Source organism: Seriola aureovittata, chromosome 21 (genome assembly GCF_021018895.1).
Source record: "Seriola aureovittata isolate HTS-2021-v1 ecotype China chromosome 21, ASM2101889v1, whole genome shotgun sequence".
Classification (NCBI taxonomy): Eukaryota; Metazoa; Chordata; class Actinopteri; order Carangiformes; family Carangidae; genus Seriola; species Seriola aureovittata.
This window is the reverse complement of record NC_079384.1, coordinates 17,091,624-17,117,404: the sequence shown is the minus strand read 5'-3', so window position 1 is coordinate 17,117,404 and position 25,781 is coordinate 17,091,624. Positions and strand designations below refer to the sequence as shown.

Below are 25,781 nucleotides of genomic sequence, written 5' to 3'. Positions count from 1 at the left end.
CTGTGCCACTGAGCAGCTTCTTACTTGGTTCTGTCTGTAAACCAGAAACTGCTCAGTTCCACATTTTGGGAGACACGCTCACTGGTATTTGCTTTCTTGCTGAGGGGAAGATGAGACGATTGATACCCAGTCTTACTCTCGTAGGATAAATATGAAGCTACAGCCTGCAGACCGTTAGCTTAGCTTAGCCTAGCTTAGCTTATTTTAGCACCAAGACTGGAAGAAACAACTAGCCTCTGTCCAAAGCTCTCTGCCCAGGGGATCATGAGTAGACTGTGTGTTTTTACAGTGTCGTCTGGTGAAATGAGCAGCTGATCCCATAATGTGACTTAGAGTTAAATCATTCATTAATATAAGCTTTTTAATGTTATAGTTTTATAGCCTTTTCTACACTATTTGAAACATATAAAGTCTCTACACAACCGTCGTCTACCTACACAGGTGTTTTCACTCATGGTGCCTGATTAGACTCTTCTGAAGACTGTGTAGGTGCAGTGTTTGACTGACGTCTCCCTCGCTCTCCTGTTAGTGTTGCTGCAGTTCACACTGTTGTCATTAGATGTTCTCCAAACCCCATTGTGCTTGTCCATAGACTGCTTATACTGACTTGAACCGATGGCTCTGTGCAGCGAATAAGCAATACAGACGGAAGAGCACATATTTCACCTGGCTTGTATTGGCTGAATCCAAATACAAAGTGTCTCTGCCGACACTTGAAAGCTGTTAAAAGATGAAAGTAAAGTTTGCTGCAGCATCTCAACTATGTGTTGTTTGATTATCAGCTGATAGTGTCATACTTGCCGTCTCGTGCAGGCGTGTTTCCCCACCCTTGCTGCTGGCGCACAGCCATCATTATTAGTTCACAGAGTTTGGTGACACCACAGCATAGGCTATAGGTCTAATCAACTGGAGCAATTGAAAACACCTGTGAGGGTGTGCAGGGCCTTTAATATAAGCTGCTCACCGTCTTCGGTGAGGCTCAGGACGAAGAGCAGGTCGTTCCACTAATCGGACAGTCGATGGTTCGATCCCCGGCTCCTCCGGTCTGCGTGGCGAGGTGTGTTGGGTAAGATACTGAACCTCAAATTGCCTCTGATGGCTGTTCCGTCAGTGTGTGTGTGTGTGTGTCTGTGTCTGTGTCTGTGTCTGTGAGACTATGAGAGAAAGAAAGCGCTGTATGAATGTGTGTGTATAGGTGAATGCGTCTTGTAGTCAGGAGCTCTTTGAGTGGTCGATAAGACTAGAAAAGCTCTGTATAAGTGCAGCCCAATAACCATTCTCAGGTTCTAGCTACATTAAATTGGCCAACACAAAATGATTACAGATCTCAACAGACTCTTTGAAAATTCTTCTTCAATAACACACATTACTATTTTCTCTCATGCACAGTATAATTTCTCTACGTCAGTCCTCTATTTCACAGTGTAATTATTCTTTGGGCAATATCGTTCTCACGCACAATAGTTTTCGCTCCCACAATACTCCTGCAAAGGGAATAATGAGCAAGTGAGATTTATGGCCCTTAGCATGACGGAGCATGTGAGGGTGTTTACGGTACAGTAGTGGGATTTTTCTGAGATTATGATGCTGTGTATGAGAGTGCGTATGATTTATGACCTCAACAGCCTCTCATACATCTTCTCTTTCTCACACACACACACACACAGACACACAGACACTCACACACAGGTCACTAATGGATCTGCATTTATTATTCCTGTGAATTAGGCTATGATTGAATGTAATGTGAATTCCACTGAGGTTGCGTTGCCTTTATGTTAAGACTGTAATATGAGTAAATGTATGACTGAACCTAGATGATACCATAAATCTTCTTCTATCTTTTATGTCCTCCCTGCAGTGAGAAGAGAAAGCTGCAGGTGAACATCGTGAGTCCCATCCAGTGCAGCATGAACGGGAGGAAGTGCACGGTCATCGTCGAGCCCAAGATCAACCAGTCGCATCCGGACTTCACCAAGAGCCGATCTGGTTACATCCTGGCTGTTCCCGGCAACTAAACCAGGCTGAAAGAAAACAAAAAAGAAAAGAACAGTGACAGCTGATTTCAAACCAGGCCGGGATGGTGATGATTATGATGACGATGATGATGATTCACTTCTCGTTCTTTTTTTGTTTGTTTTTTGTTTTGTTTTGGGTTTTTTTGCAGAACTGCTGATAACGTGACATTGTGGATAGCAGCTCTGTAGGAGGATTCAGATAATTAAATCCTCACATTGCAAAGCCATGCCAAATTTGACCTGTTTTGTAGATTTCTATGCAATGCTACAGTGAAAAGGAAATGCACAATACACCTACATGCAAAACGTTATTAGCTTAACAGGTTTAACAAAAATATGCACTACAAGATGATTCACCAAAGTGGTGTTTTTTTTTTTTTCTTTTTAAAATCCAAATTTCAAATGATTTGCTTTGTGCAATATTTAGTTTATTGTGGATTGATTATTGTGAGTTAAGGTGAGAAGAGATTATGCGGCAACTGTTCGCAGAACCACTGATGTTGCATAATAGGAAAAAAGAAAAAATCCAAAGGCTTTGCAGGAATTTATAATCCCTGCAGCTTCCTGTGTGGGAGCCAGATCAAAAAGTGAAACCCCCCCCAAAAAAATTATATTTATATTTTTCAGATACTTAGTCAGCTTTGATTATCTGCTTTGAAACACTAGTTGTGGATATATTCTAAGGAATAGTAATGTTAAATGAACTTTAATTGAAGACTAGTTCATTATGTTTACAATCACATACAGGAACAGAACAGCGAGTGAGAACATGTGATTCAGTGGTTCAGGCAGCATCTGATGCACAAACTCCAAATCAAATTCATCGTTAGTTTGTTAGTCACAGGATGTGTTGAGCATATCCTGAACTTGGCAGCCTGCTTCGTACGAAATGCTAAAATCAAATAATTTAAATCCTGCGTCTTATACTCTCTACTGCAACGTCTCTACTTTTATAACACTCGTATACTGCTTATGTATTAAAGTTAGAATATACTCTATCTGAGCAACATACGACCATTAATATGTGTATGCACAGCACCTATACTGCGTTTAGTGTACAGAGGGTTATAATGATTACTGAATAATACTGTAGATGATAACGAAAACATTACTTTTTTCCAGGAGGTCTTTTTAGTTCATATTCTCTTCAAGTGTTAGATTTAATGCTTTAGCTTAGCAACAGAGTGTTGCTGGCCAGTACTGTATAATCCCATGTGAACTCCAGCCCCTGAACATAGTCTCATTTGCTGTCTTTGTGTTAAGTGAATAGCCTAATGCCTTGTAGTGGTCCTTAGTCCTGTGGAAGAGTCTTCCACTTGACAAATATCCCCTTCATCAGAGGGAGTGAGAGAGAGAGAGAGAGAGAGTGTGTGTGTGTGTGTGTGTGTGTGTGTGTGTGTGTGTGTGTGTGGGAAGTGTGTGTACTTTGTATGTGTGTGTGTGTGTTGATTAGCTCTTTTCGCTCTCCTCCTCTTGGCTCAGGAGACTGAGAGCCTGGCTAGTGGCCACGGTGAAGGAGTGGAGGCAGAGGGGTGTGAAGTCTGCAATCAGACTGCTGTCCTACTTTACTTTACCTCCCTGTCTAATGATGGGAATGACTTCTTTTGTATGAACGCTAGACTGTTAGGAGACGTGTTTCTCATCTGATCTTGCTAATTTCCCTTCACTTCTCTGGAGCCAAATTGCACTGATCACATCATCAGCACTGAACACTCAGAGTTTGGTTCGTTCTGTTCTCACAAGCTGTTGGTTTTCTCTCTGGTGTTGGCACGTTACGATATGTTCTTCGTCCAGCCATTGTAGAACAGAAGCTCACGAGATGAAGATTTATACTGCGTGTTTGATATTAACAGAACATCCGCAGATTGAGGACGGAAGGCAAAGAGAGGCTATCTGTTATGGAAATGTGCTTTTGTTGCTAATTCTTGACCTTGGAAACAGCAAGTTAAGAAAACAGTCACTACATTTAGTAGCCGTACTGGAGCTGTCGGTCGTGTTACATGAGCTTCATCGGAAAATGGAGTTGTAACATTTTAAAAACCTGATCACACCAAAGATAACACAGCGGAATTCATCCACACTTTTTTATGAATGAATGATTGTGTTTCTAGAGGCTTGGTGACAGGGATGTAGGGCTCAGTGAGCTAACCGCTAACATGTTTGCCTGCTGGGAACATGAGGTTTAAAATGTAAGATTTGGCACTAATTAGCTGCGATGGTTGTCCGGGGAATTTTGTTCTCGGTGTTGTTCACCATTTTAATCGGTGAATGAAGGGGGGGAAAGCTCTCTGAGCTAGCAAGCTTGCTAACTGTAAGTGAGAAAACAAGCTGTCAGTTAATGAGCTCATTAGCTCAGTGGCTAACAGGATAATATGCTCACAAAGTTTATTGCAAAGGCCAACTTATACTATGGATGTCTTTTTCACAACTATCAGCAAACCAGTGCTCTTTTGTGCAGTTAGTCCAACAGAGGAGGTTAAGGCAGGGATTAACTTTGAATCTCAGCTTTGAAGCCAACATGGACAAGAAGCACTTGCTGCTCAGAAAAAAAATAACAATCATTTTACCATCTACAGTTTCATGACGATTCTTATCTACTAATGAAGATCATGGCATATGGTCGAAAGCTCAAGAATGGCAAATTAATTTTTACCCCTGTATAAGAATTATATTATTATTATTATTATTATATTATATTATATTATATTATAGAACTTCCTCATTGCTGAATATGGAAGGAACTGACACATGGATGGATGGGATGATTTTGTTAGCTTGATATTGAGGTCGTCATGGTGACGTGAGAGTAACTGTTACCAGTTCATAGGATGAGAGAACCAACACTGCTTCGTCTCTCTACCCACAGACACATATCTTTGTTGTCTCTGTGTGAAGACTGAGTAAAGAGCACTGACTGTGGGCAGAGGATCGACTGCCCAAGGTTATGAATCCACGCTCCCTCGGTGTCTGGCCTAGTTGAGGAGACTGGGGGGCGCTCTTGTCGACTTCACTTCCACAGGAAGGAAAACTTGTTAGCGGTCACCATAGACACAGTAGCACAGTGGCCCTCTAATTGTTGTCTGAACAAGTCGTTTATCTTAATTAGTTTGCGAGCACCCCTGTCCTTTGAAGAGGCAAATCTCCATTCTACCTCGCGGCTCTGTGGCGGATGACCTCGTCCTGGTGTGTGATAAGCAGCAGGAAGGAGTTGTTTGGGGAAATTGGTGCATTCATAGTGCGGATTAAGGAAGTGACATCGGGAGCGTTAATAGACAGTTTTGAATGCAGCTTAGGTGCAGTGACTGCCTGTGATGAGTGTGTATGTGTGTGCGTGTGCGTGTGTGTGTGTGTGGACTATAACACCACAGCTCTCCATATCCCTCAGCATGGTAATCTCCCACAGGGCTCTTCCTCTCCCCTCTGCTCGGCTATTCACCGATTATCATTAGGATGGACTCCGTGTCACTTCTCACTTCAGCGCTTCTCTCTTCGCTTTCTCAAGGCGAAGGGGGGTTGGTGAACAAAGCCTCACTTGGCCTCCTCTCCTTCTCTACTCCCTCTGCTTTCTTTTTCCTCCCTCCCTCACTCCCTCCCTCCCTCCTTTTCCACTTCCCTTCCCCTGTCAAATCACTTGGCTCCTCGCCCAGCTGGGCTGACTGTACCGTCCTGCAGGGCAGTGAAGGTTTTCCTGTTTTTGTTTTTTTGTTTTTTTTGTTTTTTGTTTTCCTTCAGCCGTCCTGTGCCCAGGAGGCATGGAAATGGAAAGAGAAAGTACACCAGCAACAAGGCAAGTCAAACAAAAGGAGTATCACACAGCAGAGAAAAAATAAGACAAAGCTCAGTATGTTAACCAGGAGTAGATCTATATCCTAATAAAATATAAGGATGGTGTCATACCTTTTGTTGATTTAAACAGATTCCCATGAACAGACCAAAATGCTCTACATCTACAAATGCTACAAATGCCCTAGTTGACATCTTGACCTGTGTGTGGCTCCACTGGTTCCTGCTGAAGACAGAAATCAGTGGGAACAGGTCAGGAGTATAGACTTGTATTTTTTAATAAGTGAGGGCAGTTTTCTAAAATAGCTGGGCACTGTACTTTTTAGTAAACGCTGCTCAAACAGGAGGAAATAGTGCATTTGTTTGGGACTATTTTCAGCAGCGTATTGATACACATTTGGTGCAACAGGACAGATTGGTTTTTAAAATAAACTACAACTAATCTGTATCAGGCTTTGGATACGCGTTACTAGGATGAATGTATTTTTGGTTTTGTTGACAGTAAGAGAAATGTAGAGCATCATCAGATTTGTGCTTTAATGTTCTCAGCAGTGATCACTTTATCATGTAATTGATTATCAGCTTTTCCGCAGATGTAAAAACCACAGGCTTGATCTAATTACCCCCTTTATAAACAGGCATGAAGGAATTAGAAATATGAATATTACCAGTAGGTGACTTGTGCCATTGTGTTCTTCCCTTCACTGTTCTCTGTGTTGAGTGTTTAACATGTACATTCCTCCAGTTTTCACTGTTTCACTGTTTTTCATGTATTTGACACGAGACCCGTCCATGTTAGCCAAAGGGTAACAAATTCCATTTTCTATAATTTATTCTGTGGCTTTAAGCGAAATCTGTATGTATGCACCGTTCATTCAGTATGTGCCTAATTTTATATTAAGTTTATATTTTGCATATTTGTTTAATAATTCACTATTACATACCATAGATATACTATAATATCCAGACCAAGTCTAAAGGGAACTGTTGTAGCAAATGTATTCTGTATAAATGCAGATGATGCATTATGATGTTCCATAATGAAAAACTATTTCATTAATCACCTTATTAATAAATTTATTTGCTTCAATATCTGTAAGCTGGTGTTGATATTATAGTGTGCGTGTGTGTGTGTGTGTGTGTGGTGGTTGTAAGAGACTGATGTTGTGTTGACTCAAATGTTTCCCGAGGACAGTCGTATAGTGTCTAATATGTGATGTGGTGATATGCGGGTAGAGCTCGACGGTAATCCACCCACTAACAGCTGTTTCACCGGGTGACGTTGGGACGGCTAAAACCCCTGTAGTCGGCATGACAACGCCGCTTCCCACTGCCCCCGTGTCAACCGTGGCCAGCTACGTCAGCAGGGGTTGATAATCCACTGGTTGATGGATGACTGTCCGCTGCAGAGAGTGGGATGACCTTTTTTTTCCCACAAGGACAGTGACTAAGTAAGACTGGACCGACTGACCTGCTGGCTGAATAAATGGGAATTAATGGACAGAGAGTGATATGCAGGAGTGAACTGACCCAGACTAATCCATGTGAGAGGCCTTTTAGTAGATGTGGAGTTTCAGCACTGACTCCCAACCAGATGCACATGGACATGGGAAGATTTGACTGACATGATTCGATTTTTAAAATAATGATCCATGTGTTTGTGTTTGGAGGGAAAATGAAGATTGGCTGACACCTTTATCTTCTACCACCCATAAGTGTTAGTTGGAGAAATGCAAACCACATCTATTGAAAAAGTTCCAAGGCCCAATCACAGAGAGTTCAAAGATAATTATGTCTTGATTTTACATAAACATCACTGTAACAATACCCGCTTTAACATAATCAATCATGTTAACTAACATCCTCTTTTAAATCAATTCAAATCAACACATTTGAAACATGATGAGTGGAATGGTGTGGTGTTGATGGAGGTACTTTAACTCAGTGGTAGCCCACCCCCACCCCCAACGACCCCTGGGTGACCCCACTTTGAGAAGCACTGTTTTAACTTAGCTGACCGGCCTGTGGAGGTACTTCAGACAAAAATGTATTGGCTGTTCTGTCTACAATCTACATGACATTACTATCTATATATATTCAGAGGCGCACCATCAGAAGAGGCAAACCAGGAAAATGCTTGGAGCCCCCGAGGAGAAAAGGGGCTCCTGATGGCCCCTTATATTGGCACATTGTGCAATGACAATTATAAACATTAAACCTCCCATAAAGACACTGTACAGTTCACTGCTGATGCCCCCATAAACCCAAAAGTGAGGCCTATGATGATGTGTGCTGTAGCTAGTGTCTACCAATTGCCTGCATATGAAGCATTCAGGGAACATCTGCAAATTGTAGTGTCTACCTATAGCCCGCATTTGAAACATTTACAGAGCATGCAAATTGTAGTATCTATTCATAGCCTGCATTTAGGGGACATCTGTGAATTGTAGCATTAGTCTGTATTAAGGGAGGGTTTCTTTGATGGATTTCGATTTTGCCTTGGCACCCCCAGAATCTAGGATCACCACTGTATATATGAACATCACCATTTTGTCCCTGTAGACGTTTTCGTCTGGGGTCTTTGGAGTTTCTCTCTTTCCAAAAAGAGGCTCTAAGGATAGCAGGTGTCGTATTCTGGAACATGATTTGTGGTCTTGGCCTTCTATAAATAAAATCGACTTGATTTCAGTCAACTGGTCTCAGACCTGTGCCAGCAGAGGCAACGTGCTGTATAAGGATGTTTGACCTTTGACCAGGCACTAGAGCAAGTGGCCACACAGACACCTTCAATCAGAGAGAAAACATTAATCAGCACTGTTTGGTGACAGCTGAGGGTGGGAGAAGGAGGCAGAAAGCAAACCAGACAAACTTTGCAGTCACGTGGAACTGGACGTTCACACCCACATTTTTCTACCTAAAAAAAACAATTTGGTTCTGATCCAAGTCAGTGAAAACCAGGCAAACAGAGAGTTGATTGAAAAGCAAGTTTGATTCCCAGTCAAGGGATAAATCTGGGTGGGGAAAGTCTCACTTCTTCATTACCACCACTGAGGTATTTCTCAGTAAAACCCAGAGACCGTCACATCAGAGAGTCAAGAGGCATAAAAAGACAAGCGACGGCCTTGAACGATCAGTGCATTTTATTTTTCCATCACAGTACAAAAATAAATTAAAATAAGCAGAAACTAACTGAAAAAAGTTTCAATTACAGCAACAGCTTTTTTGTCTTTTTCAAAAAAAGAAAGAAAAAAAAAAAGATTTTTATTGAACAGCATTGACACCCCTCCCTCACCCCACCGACGGTGAACCAAGTCCGAGTTCCAGTGTGGTTGGTGTATGCTCCGTGTCCATAAGAAAACAACATGTCACACATTCATCTGTACAAATAAAACGCTGCCTTTCACGCACACAATCACACCCACATTCACACACACATGCAGTCATTGAATGCCTCTCTTTTTGAAGTTTTTAACCAGTTTCATTTTTTTTTATCTACAAAGTACGCAACAAGATACAGAAAAGAATTTTGACAGAAATCTTTAACTATCACTTGAGTCTTTTTTCATATTTTATCAGCTTTTGAAAGTATTTTCTCAAACAACTACTCAATGATGCAAAGTGGAGAAAAAATAAAATGGCACATTTCAAGTGAGTTGGGAAGGGGGGGGGCAGGTGGACAGAGAGAAAAAAAAAGATTCGGTGGTCTCTGTTTGAGGCCCTTTACCCCGATGCCCTGCTTTTCTTTCTGCCAGAAGCAGATGCACATCCAAAGTGTGTGTGTCCCTGTTGTGCCGGCACAAACTCTCTAAATGAAGCGTCTCTCTCACTGATCTAACTCTGTGTGTCGGCCACAGTCACACAGCAGAGGAAGCCACAGGTTGTGGCCGTCTCTCTGATTCCCACAAACGCAGCAGCAGCAGCAGCACGGAGACCTTTCATTCTCCACTTCAAAACATGACAGAGGCCTTTTCCTTTAGACAGACTTTCAGAACACTGCAAAGGAAAGAAGTGCACACATTTTTTTTTTTTTTTATATGAAGTTGAGATGTGAAAACCAGTAAATACATTTCTCTAACATCTCTGAGTGGAAATACTGTAGCTTCTCCAGTGATTGCAGTCATTACAGAGACAGCGAGGAGTTGCAGTGGCTGTCGACCAACAGTGGAGTACCTTCTCTCCTGTGGAAATAAAAAGATACATAGGCCTGTCTCAGTTGCTCTTCTTGCTTTCTGTTTTGGTTGCCATGGTCTTCCCACTGCACACCGCAGCGTGTCGTTTTAGTCTTGTGGATTCTCTGATTGAAAATCTTAAAAATGTGATTTTTCCTATGGAGGTCGCCTCACCTCCTCCAGTGCAGCTCATCATGTGATTTACACAGAGCTGATGCTGATGGATGATCCTCAAAGGTAACCTGTGCTTTTCCGCAGTGATAGTGAACAGGCGTCATTGAAATCATTTACTCCCCTGGAAAAAAAAAATGTGTGTGCTTTTTCTGTCTGATATGTGTCAGCTCCTCATGCAGGCCAGTGTTGCAGGACAAAAAAACAGATGTTTTCAGGGCATTGTCTTAAGTGTTGTGTTGTTCTGCCAAGGTGTCCTGGATGATGTCACTTTGGTGATGGTCAGATTTAACATCGGTTTTGATCTATGAGCTTTTGAATTGGATATTCACTGATAAATCCCCGCGACATTAATTTGCATAAACCAGATCAATCTTCATTCCCACCAAAGATAAGCACACCTTCTAGACCAGCCACTCCCCCCAGTCTTTCCCTTTCCAAAGTCTCTCTCCGTGATCTTTCTTTTACATTAAATGTGCCTAAATAATAAATACGTAAATGGCAATAAATTAGGTGTCAGTAAGTAGTTATTAGTAGATGAAAATCCACCCCGTCATTCGTGTCTCAGAGTGTTCTCAGACCTGTGGGATTTCCATCAACGATATGGCACTGTTTTAACATTTTCTATGCTGAATCATAAGCACAAAATCAAACATCATTCCAAAAGTGGTTGCAACACAACCTATCGACAAAAGTACAAAAACAATTTCCCTGGTAAACAAATAGCCTATTTTAGCAAGCATAGCTAAATAAACTAGTGTCACTTTGTTCACAGCATTCTCTAATGCAGATGCAGTTGGTTTATAAATCAAGTAAAAAGAAGAAGATTGCTCCTGCTCCTCTCAGAAACTCTGTAAAATTGCATGGCACACGTGCAAAACATTACATTTCTAAGTAAAAAAAGAAAAAAAAATGAAAGAAAACTTGTTCCAGAAAAGCAATAAATAAGCCTCCATAGGTGTAAGCCTCTGGGGAGCAAAACATCCAGTAACTTGTTTTATTTTTTTTTTCTAGATGAAAATAAAGTAGGTCTTTCTGAACACACACAGTATGACCACTCAGCATTGGCCACACGTCCTCTGGTTTGTTGTCTTTATTTTATCAAAAGTCCCACAATGCAATGTTTGCTTATTGTCCATCCAATCGCCCCCCCCCCCCTACTGTTGCAGAGCCGCAAACAGAAACCCACTAAAATATGGATTTAGCAACGATGGCCCCTGCTGTTCTCTCCACAGATGGCCAGATATGCATTGCAGCAAAAGGAAAAACCAAAACAAACAGTGTCCATCGTATCCATATGAATGTTGGGGACGTAGGTGTTGGCATTCCAAAAGAGCCAGGGTTTGCAGCCGGGGCAGGCAGGGGGGGGGGTGAGGGTTGGGTGGGGTGGGGATTGCCTGCTCATCCGTGATTCATAAAGAAAGCCAGTCAGTCAGGCGATGGCCCTCACCCTCCTGCAGTAGGCAGTGCACATCACAACAGTCAGAAGGTCACTGGTCGGCTGCTGAGGCCTCAGTCCTGTCCACATTCAATGCTGTAGATGTATGCTTCCTTTTCTAATGTTTTTTTTTTTTTTTTTGTCTTTTTTAGTCTTTTGTTTTGTTTTTTTTTAGATTTTCAGTATTTCATATAGATATATATCTGTATGTTAGCAAAGGATTTACTCAAGTCTGGCATTTTTTTTTTTGTTTGTTTATGTATCATTGCCTTCATCCGCAGGTTTACAGGAAACCCATCCTTTGCTGATGTGAAAGGCAAAAAGCTGCTCTTCTGCCCCATTTTTGGTGACCATGGCAACTGTTATCCCTCAAACATAATACACACATCAGTCAAAATAAGCAAGCCTCCCTCCAGAGCTGAGGATTCTGTCATCAGCCTTATTAAAGTTGTTATAAATGTCAAACACCTCCAGATTGGCCTAATCCAACTGCAGGATTGACAATAATAAATAAATAAATAGAATCACAAATGCGGTTCAAACTTGTCAAAATGCCAGACTGGAGTATGCCCCACCTCCCCTGACCCCTCTGCTCCCGCCCCCTAGCATCCCCTCACCGGTCCAGGCCGATGAGCAGGCGGCTCCTCTCCTCCTCCTTCTGGCTCTCGTTCTTCAGGTCGGCGAAGACCTGAGTGAAGTAGTGCGGGTCGGAGTTGATCTGGAGCATCTTGGCGCTCATCAGGTTGATGATGGACAGGCAGCGGTCCCAGAAGGTCTCCTTGGAGCTCTCCACCAAGAAGGGCTTGAGCGGGTAGGAGATCTCGTTGCCCATGTAGGAGTAAGACAGGTAGAGGCAGGTGAGCAGCACGGCCTGCAGCTCGTGCTCCGTGGCCACTTCGGAGGAGACCACGTCGCGGCACAGCATGTAGACAAAGACCACGTTGGCGGGGGTGATGAAGCCCTGGTCCTGCCAGCCCTGCAGCAGCAGGGAGCGGTCCACGCTGCGCAGCCACAGCACTGGGTCAGTGGGTGACAGGTGTTTGAGCCGGTAACAACGCCGGCACAGAAACTCCCCGAGGCAGCGCAGCAGCTCACTGGTGGAGGCCTGGACGATCACCCTCTTAGGGGTCCCGGGGGCCACATTGGAGTTGGTCAGGGGGGCCTTCTTGACAGAGGACGCTGTGTTGTTGGAGCTCTTGGTGAGAGCTGGAGTGCTCTGGTCCTGGGTGAAGGTGGACAGGTTAGCACAGGACTGCGACTTCTTCAGGTTTTCATTGTTCAGGTGGGTGACATTGTTCTGGTAGGTGCCGTTGGGCTGCACCTTCTTGGAGCCTTTCTTCTTGGCTGACACCGCTACAATCCGCTTCCACGGCAGCACGTTGATGAGCGAGTGGCGCTTCAGGTTCTTGTCTTTGGCGTTCTTGCTGTTCTGGACGGCCGTGTAGTGGCCCACAGTGGCCGGTCCATCCTCAAAGAGAGCCGCCTTTCGGTAGCTAGGTGACAAGGACAGCACGGTTCCCATGGTGACTGCGGGGAGGCGTCCAGGGGCTTCAGCCGCACTGGGTCAGAGGAGCGTCTGCCAGGGGAGATCCTGAGGGTCTCAGTGCTTCAATGCTTCTGGGAGCTGGGAGTCCCGGGCTACAGGCTGCCGCTGGGCATCTAAAGTCTGGAAGGAGATTGTCCTCTGAGGGAATAACGATCACCTCGACTGGAACAGGCTCTGTTGTGTTTCAGCTCTTTGTCTGCGTCTCCAGATGGCCACTGCTGGAAACAGAAAAATCAATAATCAGAAAAATAATTGGTGAAGGGCCACCTCGCTATATTTTATCCCTGTTTACAAGCAAAAAGAATGTTGATCTGATATTAAATCTAATTATTCAGATAATATCACAATCATCATGTCTGTGATGTTCTCATGAACGAGTGGTTTATCTGACAGATCCTCAGCCTTATTAGCAGTATTGATCTGACTCAGTAAGTGGTGGAATGGTTCAGCCTATAGCTTACACTCATTAATTCAGTATAGAGTATAGATCTCCCGCTTTGCTGCACATGCAATAAGCAGGCTATGATCCTAATACTAAAAACAGCTTGGTGTGAAATGTGCTACAGCTCATCTGCAGGAGATTATAATGCACACAGGGAAATCATAATAATATGAGTGATTGTACATCAGCCATCGACAGTATATTTGATTGAAAGTTGATCCTATATGATAAATTCATGAACATTTTACAATGAGAGATCCATATTTTATGGGCAATGGCCATCAAGTCACACTGAGCCATGCGCCACCCTCGCACTAAAATGGAAGACTGAAACGTAAACACCATAATAACAGGTGAAGGTCGCAGCGGTTGTATTCAGTACTCAGCAGATTAAAAGCACAAAGCCAAGGTCATGTCATGTAAATCACCTCCATTAAAATACTGAGATAAATGATTTTTTCTGTGCACGTAATGTTTTTTTTTTTTCGCTCCTCGCTGCAGCCTGTGCATGTGAAAGACAGCCAGTCGATGGATCGACTTTGCTCACTTGCGCAGGATCCGAGCAGCTCGATCGCTCATTCCATCACCCTGATATCAGTCTGATGATTAACTGATCAGTTTTGGAGGAAATTCCAAAACATCAGCTTTTCATGTGACTTCACTGGAGTAAAATTAAAGGATTTATTGGGATTTTTTTCTCTCCTATGATGTGGTGGAGTTGTGTACATCGGGTGCTCTCCATGGTGCTGAAACTGAGCATCTGCGTCGAAATGAAAATGTTGGCCATAATAGGCGGTGGCTTAAAAATGAAAGCAAATCCTCATCCTTTCTCCCTGTATCCGTTAACATCTCACAACATGTCGGCGAATTTGGTTGTTTACAGCTTCATATCTCAAATTCATTTCAATTTATTGCCATATTTTTCCCAGTTGGATGTAGCTGCGCATCATCTGTTTTCAAATATAATGAATCCACGAATCTGTGCGACCTCAAGTGCAACACTTTCAGTTCCAAAATGAAATCAAACTTACCAGATCTCCAGCTTGATGAGAGAATAATTGCGCTGTATAGATGATGCTCCGCGTCTCGAGCCTGTTTTTCCTTATAAAACGCGATTAAAACATGAAACCATCTCGGAGAATAAAAATGCAACACAGAAAATAATCCGAGCCGAGGCAAAAAGAAAAAAGCAAGCGGTGGATGAACACGCCTGGTGCGCAGACGATGGTAGGCAGTTGTGGAATGGATGCTTAGATGAGGATGTGCTCCTGGTCCTCCTGGCCGTGAGATGCGGATGCTGCGAGGGCTGATGTTGTGTTGTGTCACTGACTGTGTGAGGATGGTTGACGCAAAGGCGGTGGTGGGGCGCCGCTCTGCGCTCTGTGCGCGGTGCTGTCTCTGCTGGGAAACAACTCCGCCTATAGCCACACACAGCAGGCGATCATGCAAACTGAACCCAATGAACTCCAAGGATGTTTTTCTTCATGACATCGTTTGCACCAACTGCATTCTTCTCAAAGCGATTATGAAGTGGCCTTGCGTTTCCATAGGCAACCCTATACTGAGTATAGGAGCTTTGCATTGGGCTACAAGATTGTCCTATTTTAATCGCTGTTTAGGCTTTACAGTGATCTCAATCAGTCTATAATACCCTTAGTCCTCCAGTTGAGTTTTACACACAAAGCTATAAACACTCACTTTAAAAGATTTTTATTTTTACAATTCTATGTTAACCTACTCTGTGATAAATTAGCATCATGTAAAGAAAACTAAATTAATGATTTTCAATGTTGCAGATCGACTTTCAAATTAAAGACTTAACAGTAGAAAGATAGAGTTAGAGAGAAATTAATGATCATGTATTTTATATGAGGTGTCCAGAGGGGCATATTATAATACTTGAAAAGTCTTAATATGGTGATTACAGGCGTATGCTATTACCTAGATTCAGTAGATGTAAATTAATGTTTTGTTCTCTGATACTGCATTGAGCATTTTCAACAAACATAAGCATATTGTCCTACTACTCATAATAAGAGAAACCCTATTAACAACACAATAGCATACATTACATGTTACGAATACAAAAGCTCCTATAAATTAAATTCACATGGAAAGGAGCTTCTGATGAATTTTTACAACCCCTTTAAAAATAAATATATAAAAAAATATATATATATAAAAAAATATATCTATATATATATATATAATATATATAATATATCTCTCTATATATAATATAATATAATATATCTATATATAATATATATATATATATATATATATATATATATAAAACTACATTTCCCAAAAGCCTTTAAATCCCGTCGTACCCTTACGTCACATACGCTAAGTAACGTAGTCTGCGCACGTACTTTTCATTCAAGCAGCATTTGAATAAGGAAGATGGCGGCTGCAGCAGTGGTTGAGTTTCAGAGAGCCCAGTCTCTCATTAGCACGGACCGCAACGCCTCTATCGACATTCTCCATTCAATAGGTGGGTTTTCAGCTGGCGTTTTGAGATGGACAATATTCATCTGACCACCGCGATATGTAATTTCTTGGGCAGTGTTAGGCAGCGGGGTTAGCGAGCTAGCTAGTGGCGTTCAGTAGCAGGAGCCGGCGGTGTGCCGTGCTGACTCACTGCTGAACGGTGGGCAACGGTAATTGCTAGTGGTTGTTAGCCAGATAGCGCGTTAGCATCTCTGCTAAGTTTAGGCCTGGGCGTGAAATATGTAGTAGTTATCAGTAATGTTGTGTTTTTGACTGTGTTGTTGGGTCTTGTGATGTTATGTCACTGACCTCAATTTTCCAGCTAACTACCATCAGCTAAACTTAAGGCTGTCACTTTAGCATGATTACTATTGCGGCTAACGTTGTTAGCTTGTTGTCAAAAGCCTCTAACCTGTGTTATCAACATAGCCAACGGGCCATTTATGTGTAATTAGTCAAGATTTTCTCTGTGTTTGTGGTTCCATGCACTTATGAATAAATTGAAATTTTATTAATGTCTTCTGTAAATAGTTCCATTTCCCACAACCACCACTGTCCTTAAATTGCCTTGTCACACCAGCTCATTAGCTGTCAACAGTCCTGACATTTTGACGGAACATTTATATATTTCTCGGTAGTGCTGAAATGATTAATTGTTTAAGATATTAGTCATTGGTTATAAGATTATCTCACGAACACTTTCAACAATGGTATAAGTAATTTAACAAACATAAAACCAAACATTAACAGACTATAGCCTCACAATTATTATTGTTGTTGTTGTTATTATTATTATTATTATTATTATTATTATTATTAGAAAAAGGTGCTTTTCTCTGTTTAACATCCTTGTAAAATAAATATGTTTGGGTTTTGGACTGTTGGTTGGACAGAAATAGCAATTGCATTGGGCTCTTGGAAAGTTTGAAGGACATTTTTCCAACATGATAAACTAAACAGTATGATTAATCAATAATGATAGTAATTCAGCCCTAGTTGTCAGATTGGTGGTGTGTTTTAATATTGAGTGACATTAGAATACTGCACACAAAAGAGATAACGATAATAGATAATGTGACAGTCCACAGTTGACTCTATTTGACTTTATTTGGACATTATGGTTCTTGAAAATTTACAGATTGCATCATGTATACATTTAATACATTTAAATTAATTAATTGTTTCTAATATCATCTTGTTTCTTCTGTTCAACAGTGAGGAGAGATGTTCAGGAGAACGATGAGGAAGCTGTCAGGGTCAAAGAACAGAGCATCCTGGAGCTGGGTATGCTCCTGGCCAAGACAGGACAGGCTGCAGGTAATGTTTAAACTCTGAAAGGTTATGATGAAGTTGTTGTCAGTCATCAGTCATTTGTTTGCAGATAAACCTAAAGATAATCTAATGGATTCCATTCTGACTGGGAGATGTTATTTGCCTTATGTTTTCACTGCTTTGAAATATCCATGATATATTTTCTTTTGCGTCTGTCTACAGAACTGGGAGGTCTCCTGAAATTTGTGAGGCCTTTCCTGATTTCCATCAGCAAGGCCAAAGCGGCCCGGCTGGTCCGCTCCCTGCTGGACCTCTTTCTCGACATGGAGGCAGCAACAGGGCAAGAGGTAGAGCTGTGTCTTGAATGCATTGAGTGGGCCAAGGCCGAGAAGAGGACCTTCCTACGACAGGCTCTGGAGGTAAGGAGGATTAGTATAGTCTTGTGGGTGCTATCAAATGCTATTGCAATAACTTATAGAGCACCAACTGTGCCATTACAGTTTAGATATTTGCAATACATTCGACACATGGATTGCTGGCAAGGCAGCAATATAAAGGTGCTTATTTTTTTTATTTTTTTTAATGGCCCATTTGCCATAGATGGAACCTACCACCTACAGCTGATGTATTCATCCTCTCATCTAACCCTAGTTAGTGCTGACATACAACACTGTTTATGATTAATGATAGTGAAAACAAAAGCAATATCCCCAAACATAAATAGCAGCTGTGGGAGAGATCAAATTTAACATGTTCTGACTCATGGAGTGGGAGACGCTGTGCAGATTATAGTTGAGCGTTTGGTTGTCATTAGTTATGCAACACCGCTGCTGTGGCATTACTTTGGGTAAAAACCAAATGAAAGCAATAAACTTGATAAATGTGATGAAGCTAATTTGTAAACTTTGCCTGAAGAAAGTGACAACGAGAGGTGTTAATACATCTACTACACACTGCCATCTATGATGTCATCACCCTGCTACGCAGCCAGAATGGGCTTTGTGACCAAATGACTGCCAGCAGGTTCACACTAACAGCCAGAAATATCTAGAGCTTTTGGCTGAATTACAAAATACTGGATCAACAAGATGTCGTATTAGTACTCTGTGAAAAATGTAGAAGAAAACTATGTAATGAAACTGTGGCATGTATGAATGAGTGGAAGCTGAGAAGAAGGACGCTCTCAAGACAGGCAGCGGTTTGTCTTGGGCCACACGTTATGAATAATCTGATGGGACAAAAAGAAAAAAGTTTAAGGAAACTTTGTTAATAGTGCCATGTGCTACCATCTCATGACATCCAATTGATATGCACTACAGGTTTAAAACACCTAAAGTAAAACAACTAAACTTTCAATATGAATGTTACAATCTTGATTTCTATTTTTAGAGGTAAAATGTGGATATGTGGGTATAAATGAAAAGGATAAATACGAAAACAAGCAAAAGGCTGTACGTAAGAGGCCTGGAAAATATTCTGCAAGGATCAGTAAATTAAATGATCAGTTATCAGTTTCACACGTGCAAGAATCATGGCGCAGAAAGCCTTGTTTTGGCTTCCTGCGAGGAAGGCTGAGATTCCTGTCTAATTTTGTTGTGACTGATGTTTGTTGTCTTTCAGGTCCGTGATACATGCTGCAGTGTTTCTGTAAGGCAATAGATTGGCACAGCTGCTCTCTGCTTGTCTAACAGCACTCTATTTTTTTTTTTTTTTTCAGACACGGCTGATCTCACTCTATTTTGACACCAAAAGATACCAGGAGGCCTTGGCACTGGGTGAGTACTGAGAGACGAGGCTTTCTGTTAAATGAAAAATGGCAACATCTGTCTTCCTGCATCAGAGACTTTACAAATAGACAGGCACTGCTATTGGCTCTGACATATTTATCACATTGAATACCACCCAGATGTTTTCTAGTCCACTAAGAAACACAAATACTTTCAAAAGATATCTTTTATTCTTGCAGTCTTATTCCTCCTATGTGTAAAAGTTTCTTTTTTTTATTGAAATTTATGCCAAATTGACCCAGTTTGCAAAGCAGTTAGACATATTTTTACTTAGAAAGGGAGAAAGAACAGCACACACCAGGACTATAATTGTACGTTTACCCCCGAGCTGTTTACCAAGTGTTGTACAAAGTTATAGCAACGGTTAATGTGCATGACATTAACTTTCATTTATTTTCTTCCCCTTAGGCACCCAGTTGCTCCAGGAGCTGAAAAAGATGGATGACAAAGCTCTTCTGGTGGAGGTTCAGCTGCTGGAAAGTAAGACGTACCACGCTCTCAGTAACCTGCCCAAGGCCCGTGCAGCCCTCACCTCAGCCAGGACCACCGCCAACGCCATCTACTGTCCTCCAAAGCTCCAGGCAGCGCTGGACATGCAGTCAGGTCAGATGTGTTTGCAGTCCTAACTCCCAAAGCTCACCTGGGCTGAAGTGACATTATTGCTATTTGACAGCTTTACCATCAGGCACCATGGTAGGAAAAACAAGCTACGAAATGGATTTGGCAATAACATTTTAAAAGACCAGGTGTAACTTCTAATATTAACGATAGCTCAGTTCCCTGAAATGACTTCTATATCAAGGTGGTTCACACATGACCAAAGCCAAAAAACGTTGGTTATCTTTATCAGGGTACTGGGAAAGTTTATAATAGTCATAGCAGGATGAAAGGACCATGTATTGAAGCCACTATGTATGAGTTTGTGTGTAATTGTAGCATCTTCCAGATGATTCTGAGAATATAGAATACGTTTTTGTTTGTAGAACAATAAAGACAACCCGTTGCCTACTACGGTGTCTATTTTTGATGGCTGCCACTGGGGGGCGTTAGACAACCTTGAACTGTGTGTGCAGAATTCAAATTCTACACACAGTCTTATCATTTGATGGAATCACACACGAGATAATGCTTTTCAATTGACATTTTCTTCCTCCTGTTTCAAGAAGCGTGACAAGTGACGCATTATAAACTGATGAGTCTGATTAATCAAATTAAACTGAAGAACAATTTCATGGCAGTTTAGCGTAATATAATTTTTGTGGTCATGTGATACGTTGTTACCCTATAGAATTTAAATTGGATTTGTATCACATCATTATAATTGATATGATTGGAAACCAATCACTGGGCTACTCTTTTTTCTCAGCGGGGGCTTGGTTGGAGTATTTGCCGTGTTCTTCAGTGACTCAGTTCATTTTACACTGATAACTATCTCAGTCACACAGTTTGTGTTTACTAATGCGAAGACGGAAGAGCTGTGAGGTATGATAGCATCGTGCTTATTCATGGCATCACAGCAGCGGTGTGAACTAGAAAAAAGTAGTGATCAGTATCGGGCAACAGCCAGAAAACGACTACACTTTTAATCACACAATCACATGATTTTTATCCTCAGCCCAGCCAGTTCCTCCAGTTTTTTGTTGACATTTCATGTCAGGCTTGTTTTGACTATAGATGGTAACTGGTGTTGTGTCCTCTCTGCTGCAGGGATCATCCACGCAGCAGAGGAGAAGGACTGGAAGACGGCCTACTCCTACTTCTTTGAGGCCTTCGAGGGCTACGACTCCATCGACAGCCCCAGAGCCATCACTGCACTCAAATACATGCTCCTGTGCAAAATTGTGCTCAACTTGTGAGTAGTGCTTAAAACTTATTGTTGAATCTTCGTTGACATTCACATGTGGTCCCTTGATCATGTCCATAATTCAAAATCATATATTTGATTGTTCATTTCTCTGTAAATTTACTCTTTCAGACCAGAGGAGGTTCAAGCCCTGATCAGTGGTAAACTGGCCTTGCGGTACGCCGGCCGACAGGCAAGTACTGGTCACGTTCTACTCACAGCAGATTGGACGAAACGTTGATGTCATTTGTTTCAACTCTTTTCAGACATCAGTTGTTTTTTGTTTTTCCTGGATGTTGCTCCAGGTACATAAAAAGTAAATGAAATACAAGTTTTGTAGGGCTCTCAGCTTTGTTTAGAAGACCCTCTGAAACACCTTGTGAATAAAACAAATATGGCCACTTGTCCACTTTGAAATTGATTTTTTTTTTTTTTTTTTTTTTTTTTTTAAAGTATATTTTTTTGGGCTTTTTATGCCTTTAATGGACAGCACAGTGGAGAGTGACAGGAAACGGGGAGGCAGAGAGAGGGGGAATGACATGCAGTGAAAGGCCGTCCGATGCGGGATTCGAACCGGGGCCGACTGCAGCGAGGACTGTAGCCTCTACACATGGGGCGCCTGCTTAAACCACTACGCTACATGACGCCCCGAAATTGATTTTTTTGTTGTTGAATTTTTTATTATATATATTGTTTACTTCAGTTTCTGTCTTTGTCATTCTAAAAGAAAATGACCTCTGTTCTCATTTAGCCTTTTCTCTGGAGAATGACACTTATGATTTTCTTTTCTGTCTTTATCTGTTTAGACAGATGCACTGAAGTGTGTTGCCCAGGCCAGCAAGAACAGATCATTAGCAGACTTTGAAAAGGTAAGAATCCTTTTAGTTTGATCAAATCTGCATTAAGGCAAACTCCATTTAGCCTTTTTGGTTTTGTTTTCTCTTTTGCTGCTGGGTGACATGGACTCTACTTGAAGAATGAACTTTTGCTTACAAAACCTTGCTGTATTTCAAGTTTTTAAAGTCAAAGTTTTGTATCTTCCAGGCCCTAACAGAGTACAAAGCAGAACTGAGGGACGACCCAATTATCAACACTCACCTGGCCAAGCTCTATGACAACCTGCTGGAACAAAACCTCATCCGAGTCATTGAACCGTTTTCCAGAGTACAGGTAATGAATTGCTACAGGCCTGGCATTACAAAGGAAAGTTGCCTTGAAGCCTTGCTGGGTTTTGTTTTCTTGGAAGTTTCTATTCAGACAGGACGGGTTTAAATGTAACTGTGGGTCAGAGATTTCGGTGTAGCAGTGGCCGTGTCAGTAACCTATTGCACCATGCAATCGTGTCCTATTGTTCTTCATCATTTCTACAAAAAAGAAAGATTAAGGCAGTAATTAGTTTCGCCTCTCTCATTCTGTTTTCAGATAGAACACATATCGGGTCTAATCAAACTGTCAAAGGTAAGTCATTTGCAGTTTTCCAATTTTTCTTGGGCATTAAAAGCGTCATCTGTATCTCTTAAATGTGGGTTGTTTTATTCATTTTTTCTTTACCTTATAGGGAGATGTTGAGAGGAAATTATCACAGATGATTCTGGACAAAAAGTTTCACGGTAATTGGAATCGTCTCTGCCTGTACTAACAAATATCAGACACATGTACTTTTGCAGGCAGCACAGGAGTTTTCAGTGTACTGTAACATATGTTATGACACTGCTGCAGGAATCCTTGACCAAGGTGAAGGCGTCTTGATTATATTTGAAGAACCCCCAGTGGACAAAACGTACGAAGCAGCCTTGGAAACAATTCAGAACATGAGCAAAGTTGTGGATTCACTTTACAACAAAGCCAAGAAGCTGACATAGGTAAAATTTTAAAAAAATCTGTAAGATAAGAAGGCGTTCATGCTCCTTCTTTCTTCTCTGCTAAATGTTTTTTTTTTTTCTTTCTCATCCTCAGAGTAGATTGCCACGGCAGTGCGATGGAGGAACTGTGTGTGTTTGACCAGCGTGTGTAACATTTTAAGAAGGGGACAAGGGAGAGCAACAAAAAGTCCCACAAACTGCAACAAACAGGATTCCCCCATCAAACTCCCCCCTCCTCTCCCTCAACGGACAATTTCATCACTTCTCTTGTTTGTTTTTTTTGTTTTTTTTTTGTTTTTTTTTTCTTCTCTTTAATTTTGATATCTCTTCAGGATTCTGTATAACACTCAGCGGCCAAATCAGGCCATCAGGGAATATTGTACAACCACAATAAAAAGATGAAAAGGTTTAAGAATACATATATGTTTATATCTGCTATAAGGTTGGGGCTTACCAAACCTCAAGCCGACTCCACTGCAACCTCAAAGGTGCAACATTGACCTCTGTGGCCTCAGACGCTGCTAGCAGCTGTGCCTGCAGAAATGAGGCTTTCTCCTTTGTGTCCATATCTTTTCAGAAGCACACTGTTCAGTTCTTGGAAGGTTGGGATACTCCTTGGGATACTGAATTTTGGTCAGAGAGCTCCCTCTAGCTCTTATTTTTTTCTTCATCATATTAACGCCAACAGTTATGTCCCCACTGTATTTCAGATATGTATTAAACTCACTTTATTTGTTTTTGGTTTTGTGTTGGTTTTTTTTGTTTTCTTTTTCTTTAAAAAAAAAAAAAAAAGAAAGAAAGAAAGGAAATCAGATGGTTGCCACATGTCTGCCCCTCCTGCTAATGTAAGTTTCTAGAACAGATTGGATGCCATTTCACCACTAGTGCCACTTTTTCGGCACTTCTGTTTGCCTCATTGTTTGGGTGCAATATGAAATCGGAGGGCAGGGGTGGAGATCGCCTCTGAGCATCTGTGAGTTATCCCTGAGTGAGTAATTCTCCATTGTTAGTTCCTAGCACTAGTGTGGTATGCTAGTAACCAAACAATTTGTATGGTTTTGATTTGGTTTTGATTTTTTTTTTTCTTTTTTTTTTTTTTTCCTCTTCTAAAGACATTTTCAAAATAAATATTTTGTATTTTAAGGATTTTGTGTTGTCTCTTGCAAAAAAACAATGCTGATGGTAATGGTAAAAAGCTATGGTATTTGTGTTTAGGGAGCAAGAAAACTGGGGATTTTTATGATGATGCACTTCAAGGTGGTAGTGTGACCCAGGAAATGTATACAACACAAACAGTTAGGTGGACGTGTGTCCGTTGTTTTACAAAGGAAAAGTTAAAGGGAAGGTATCTAGGCAGCAAGAAATAATATTGGAAATGATCCTGCAGGAATCCAGATGTGAAAACTATATGATACAGAATTCACCCAAGAGTCTCTTCCTCCTGCTGCTATATTTGTCATTAAATTGAAAAATCAACCTCACATCAAAGGGCATTAAATCAGTTTAAATGACAGCTTTGGATTGTCTTATTTTAATTTTTACACAAACAGTGTGGTGTTTACAACCAGGCATGTTTCCTCAACTGTGAGACACTTCTTCTGGCTCAGTTCAGTTTCATCACAAGAGACAAAAAAAGCATCTGTAGACTGCTTCATCGACAGCTGCTTTACATCACTTTTTGAGAACTAGGCCTTGTTTCCTTCTTTCTAGATTTATGATGATGATAAGCACAATCGTATTATTGTAATTGTAGCAGAAAGAGCCTCAAATATTCAGTCATAAAGAGAAACCATTAGATTTGATGCCCTTCAGTGTTTGTTTACAGATTTCACTGTGACTCCTAGCATCTAAAATAAAGAGATTACTTTGCCTCTCTAATTCAAAATTAGTGCTTTTCAATTATTTTATTCATCTGTTACATTTTTATATACTGTATATATACAATGATCTAGGTCTTAGCCACCCTGACATATTTGTCATCTTTGTAAACATTTAGGAGCTGCAACAAAACTTAAAATTGAACATATATTGGTTTGAACCATGTTTGGCTTCACAGCATGACTTTGTAGTGATAATAACCAAATGACTAAGAGAAAAGAAAAATTTATTTAATTTTTTTTTTTTCCACTTATTTAACGATTTTTTTGTGGAGATTAATTATATATTTTTTTATATATATATATATTATTTTGTTCTTTTCTGATAAATAACTATTGTAAAGGATCATATTTTAATAAATAAAGAGTGTAAAAAAATAAAGCTTTTGCTGAATGCTATTATATAACTTTAGTAAACTCCACTGTTAATAGTAAACACTTAAGTACCATTGAAACTTGACAAATAGTTGTCAAAATTGTTGAGATAACAAGTGGGGGGTTTAAAAAAGGGCTATAATTCTTTTTATATACAGTCCTCCTAAGCGTCGTGAACGTGATGACATCACCTCACATTCGGGGATGCCGCCTCTTGCACGTCACTCTCATGGCTGCAGTTATTGTGGAGAGGATCCATGGATTTATTATAAGACCATGAGAGGAACACATAACCACACATACAACAATTCAAAATAGTTTTTAGACACTATATTGATTCATTACATAGACGGAAGAATAGTAAAGCAATAAAACATTTTTTTTTAAAATAGAGATTTATAAAACCTTGAATATTTTTTTCTTTCATGTCTTTGTTGTTTGTTACATGGTACCCTTAAGTCTTGTTTTGTGCTTTTGGAAATACTTAAAATATTCTTATTTCATTGTCCTTATCTACGTGTTGCATCTTATTTCATTTTATTCATTTATATATTTATAAATTTGATTTTGTATATATTGTCCATATCATTTACACAATGTAAGCTATCTTATTTGTTTATTTTTTTGTCTTAAGTTTTAATTGATTGTTTCTTCCATTTTCAATGTTTAATACTTTTAATAAGATGAAATTGAAAATGTTTCGAA

The 25,781-nt window shown here is 40.8% G+C and overlaps 3 protein-coding genes across 5 annotated transcripts in view; 2 read left to right on the top strand and 1 right to left on the bottom strand.

The window, feature by feature from the left end:
• Positions 1-6,891, top strand: part of myo1d (myosin 1D) — a 105,439-nt gene extending 98,548 nt beyond the window's left edge. Inside the window, exon 22 of the mRNA XM_056365819.1 lies at positions 1,862-6,891. Within this exon, the coding sequence (XP_056221794.1) occupies positions 1,862-2,018 (157 nt within the window). The 3' untranslated portion in view covers positions 2,019-6,891. The remainder of the gene's footprint in view (positions 1-1,861) is intronic.
• Positions 6,892-8,923: 2,032 nt separating this feature from the next.
• On the bottom strand, positions 8,924-14,983 carry cdk5r1b (cyclin dependent kinase 5, regulatory subunit 1b (p35)). 2 transcript variants are annotated; one of them, XM_056366855.1, is made up of 2 exons: positions 14,599-14,983; positions 8,924-13,343 (listed from the first exon to the last, which is right to left on the bottom strand). In XM_056366855.1, exon 2 carries the CDS (start codon positions 13,099-13,101, stop codon positions 12,193-12,195), a length of 909 nt encoding a protein of 302 aa, XP_056222830.1. In that variant the 5' UTR covers positions 13,102-13,343; positions 14,599-14,983; the 3' UTR covers positions 8,924-12,192. The 2 variants fall into 2 exon arrangements, with proteins under 2 accessions (XP_056222830.1, XP_056222832.1); XM_056366857.1 differs by having other exon boundaries at positions 8,924-13,340.
• Positions 14,984-15,954: 971 nt separating this feature from the next.
• Positions 15,955-23,967, top strand: psmd11b (proteasome 26S subunit, non-ATPase 11b). 2 transcript variants are annotated; one of them, XM_056366689.1, is made up of 13 exons: positions 15,955-16,064; positions 17,276-17,377; positions 17,555-17,751; positions 19,050-19,107; positions 19,528-19,722; positions 20,827-20,971; positions 21,095-21,155; positions 21,769-21,831; positions 22,007-22,132; positions 22,385-22,420; positions 22,521-22,572; positions 22,682-22,824; positions 22,919-23,967. In XM_056366689.1, exons 1-12 carry the CDS (start codon positions 15,974-15,976, stop codon positions 22,822-22,824), a joined length of 1,269 nt encoding a protein of 422 aa, XP_056222664.1. In that variant the 5' UTR covers positions 15,955-15,973; the 3' UTR covers positions 22,919-23,967. The 2 variants fall into 2 exon arrangements, with proteins under 2 accessions (XP_056222664.1, XP_056222665.1); XM_056366690.1 differs by having other exon boundaries at positions 15,966-16,064; positions 22,924-23,967.
• Positions 23,968-25,781: the final 1,814 nt, after the last annotated feature.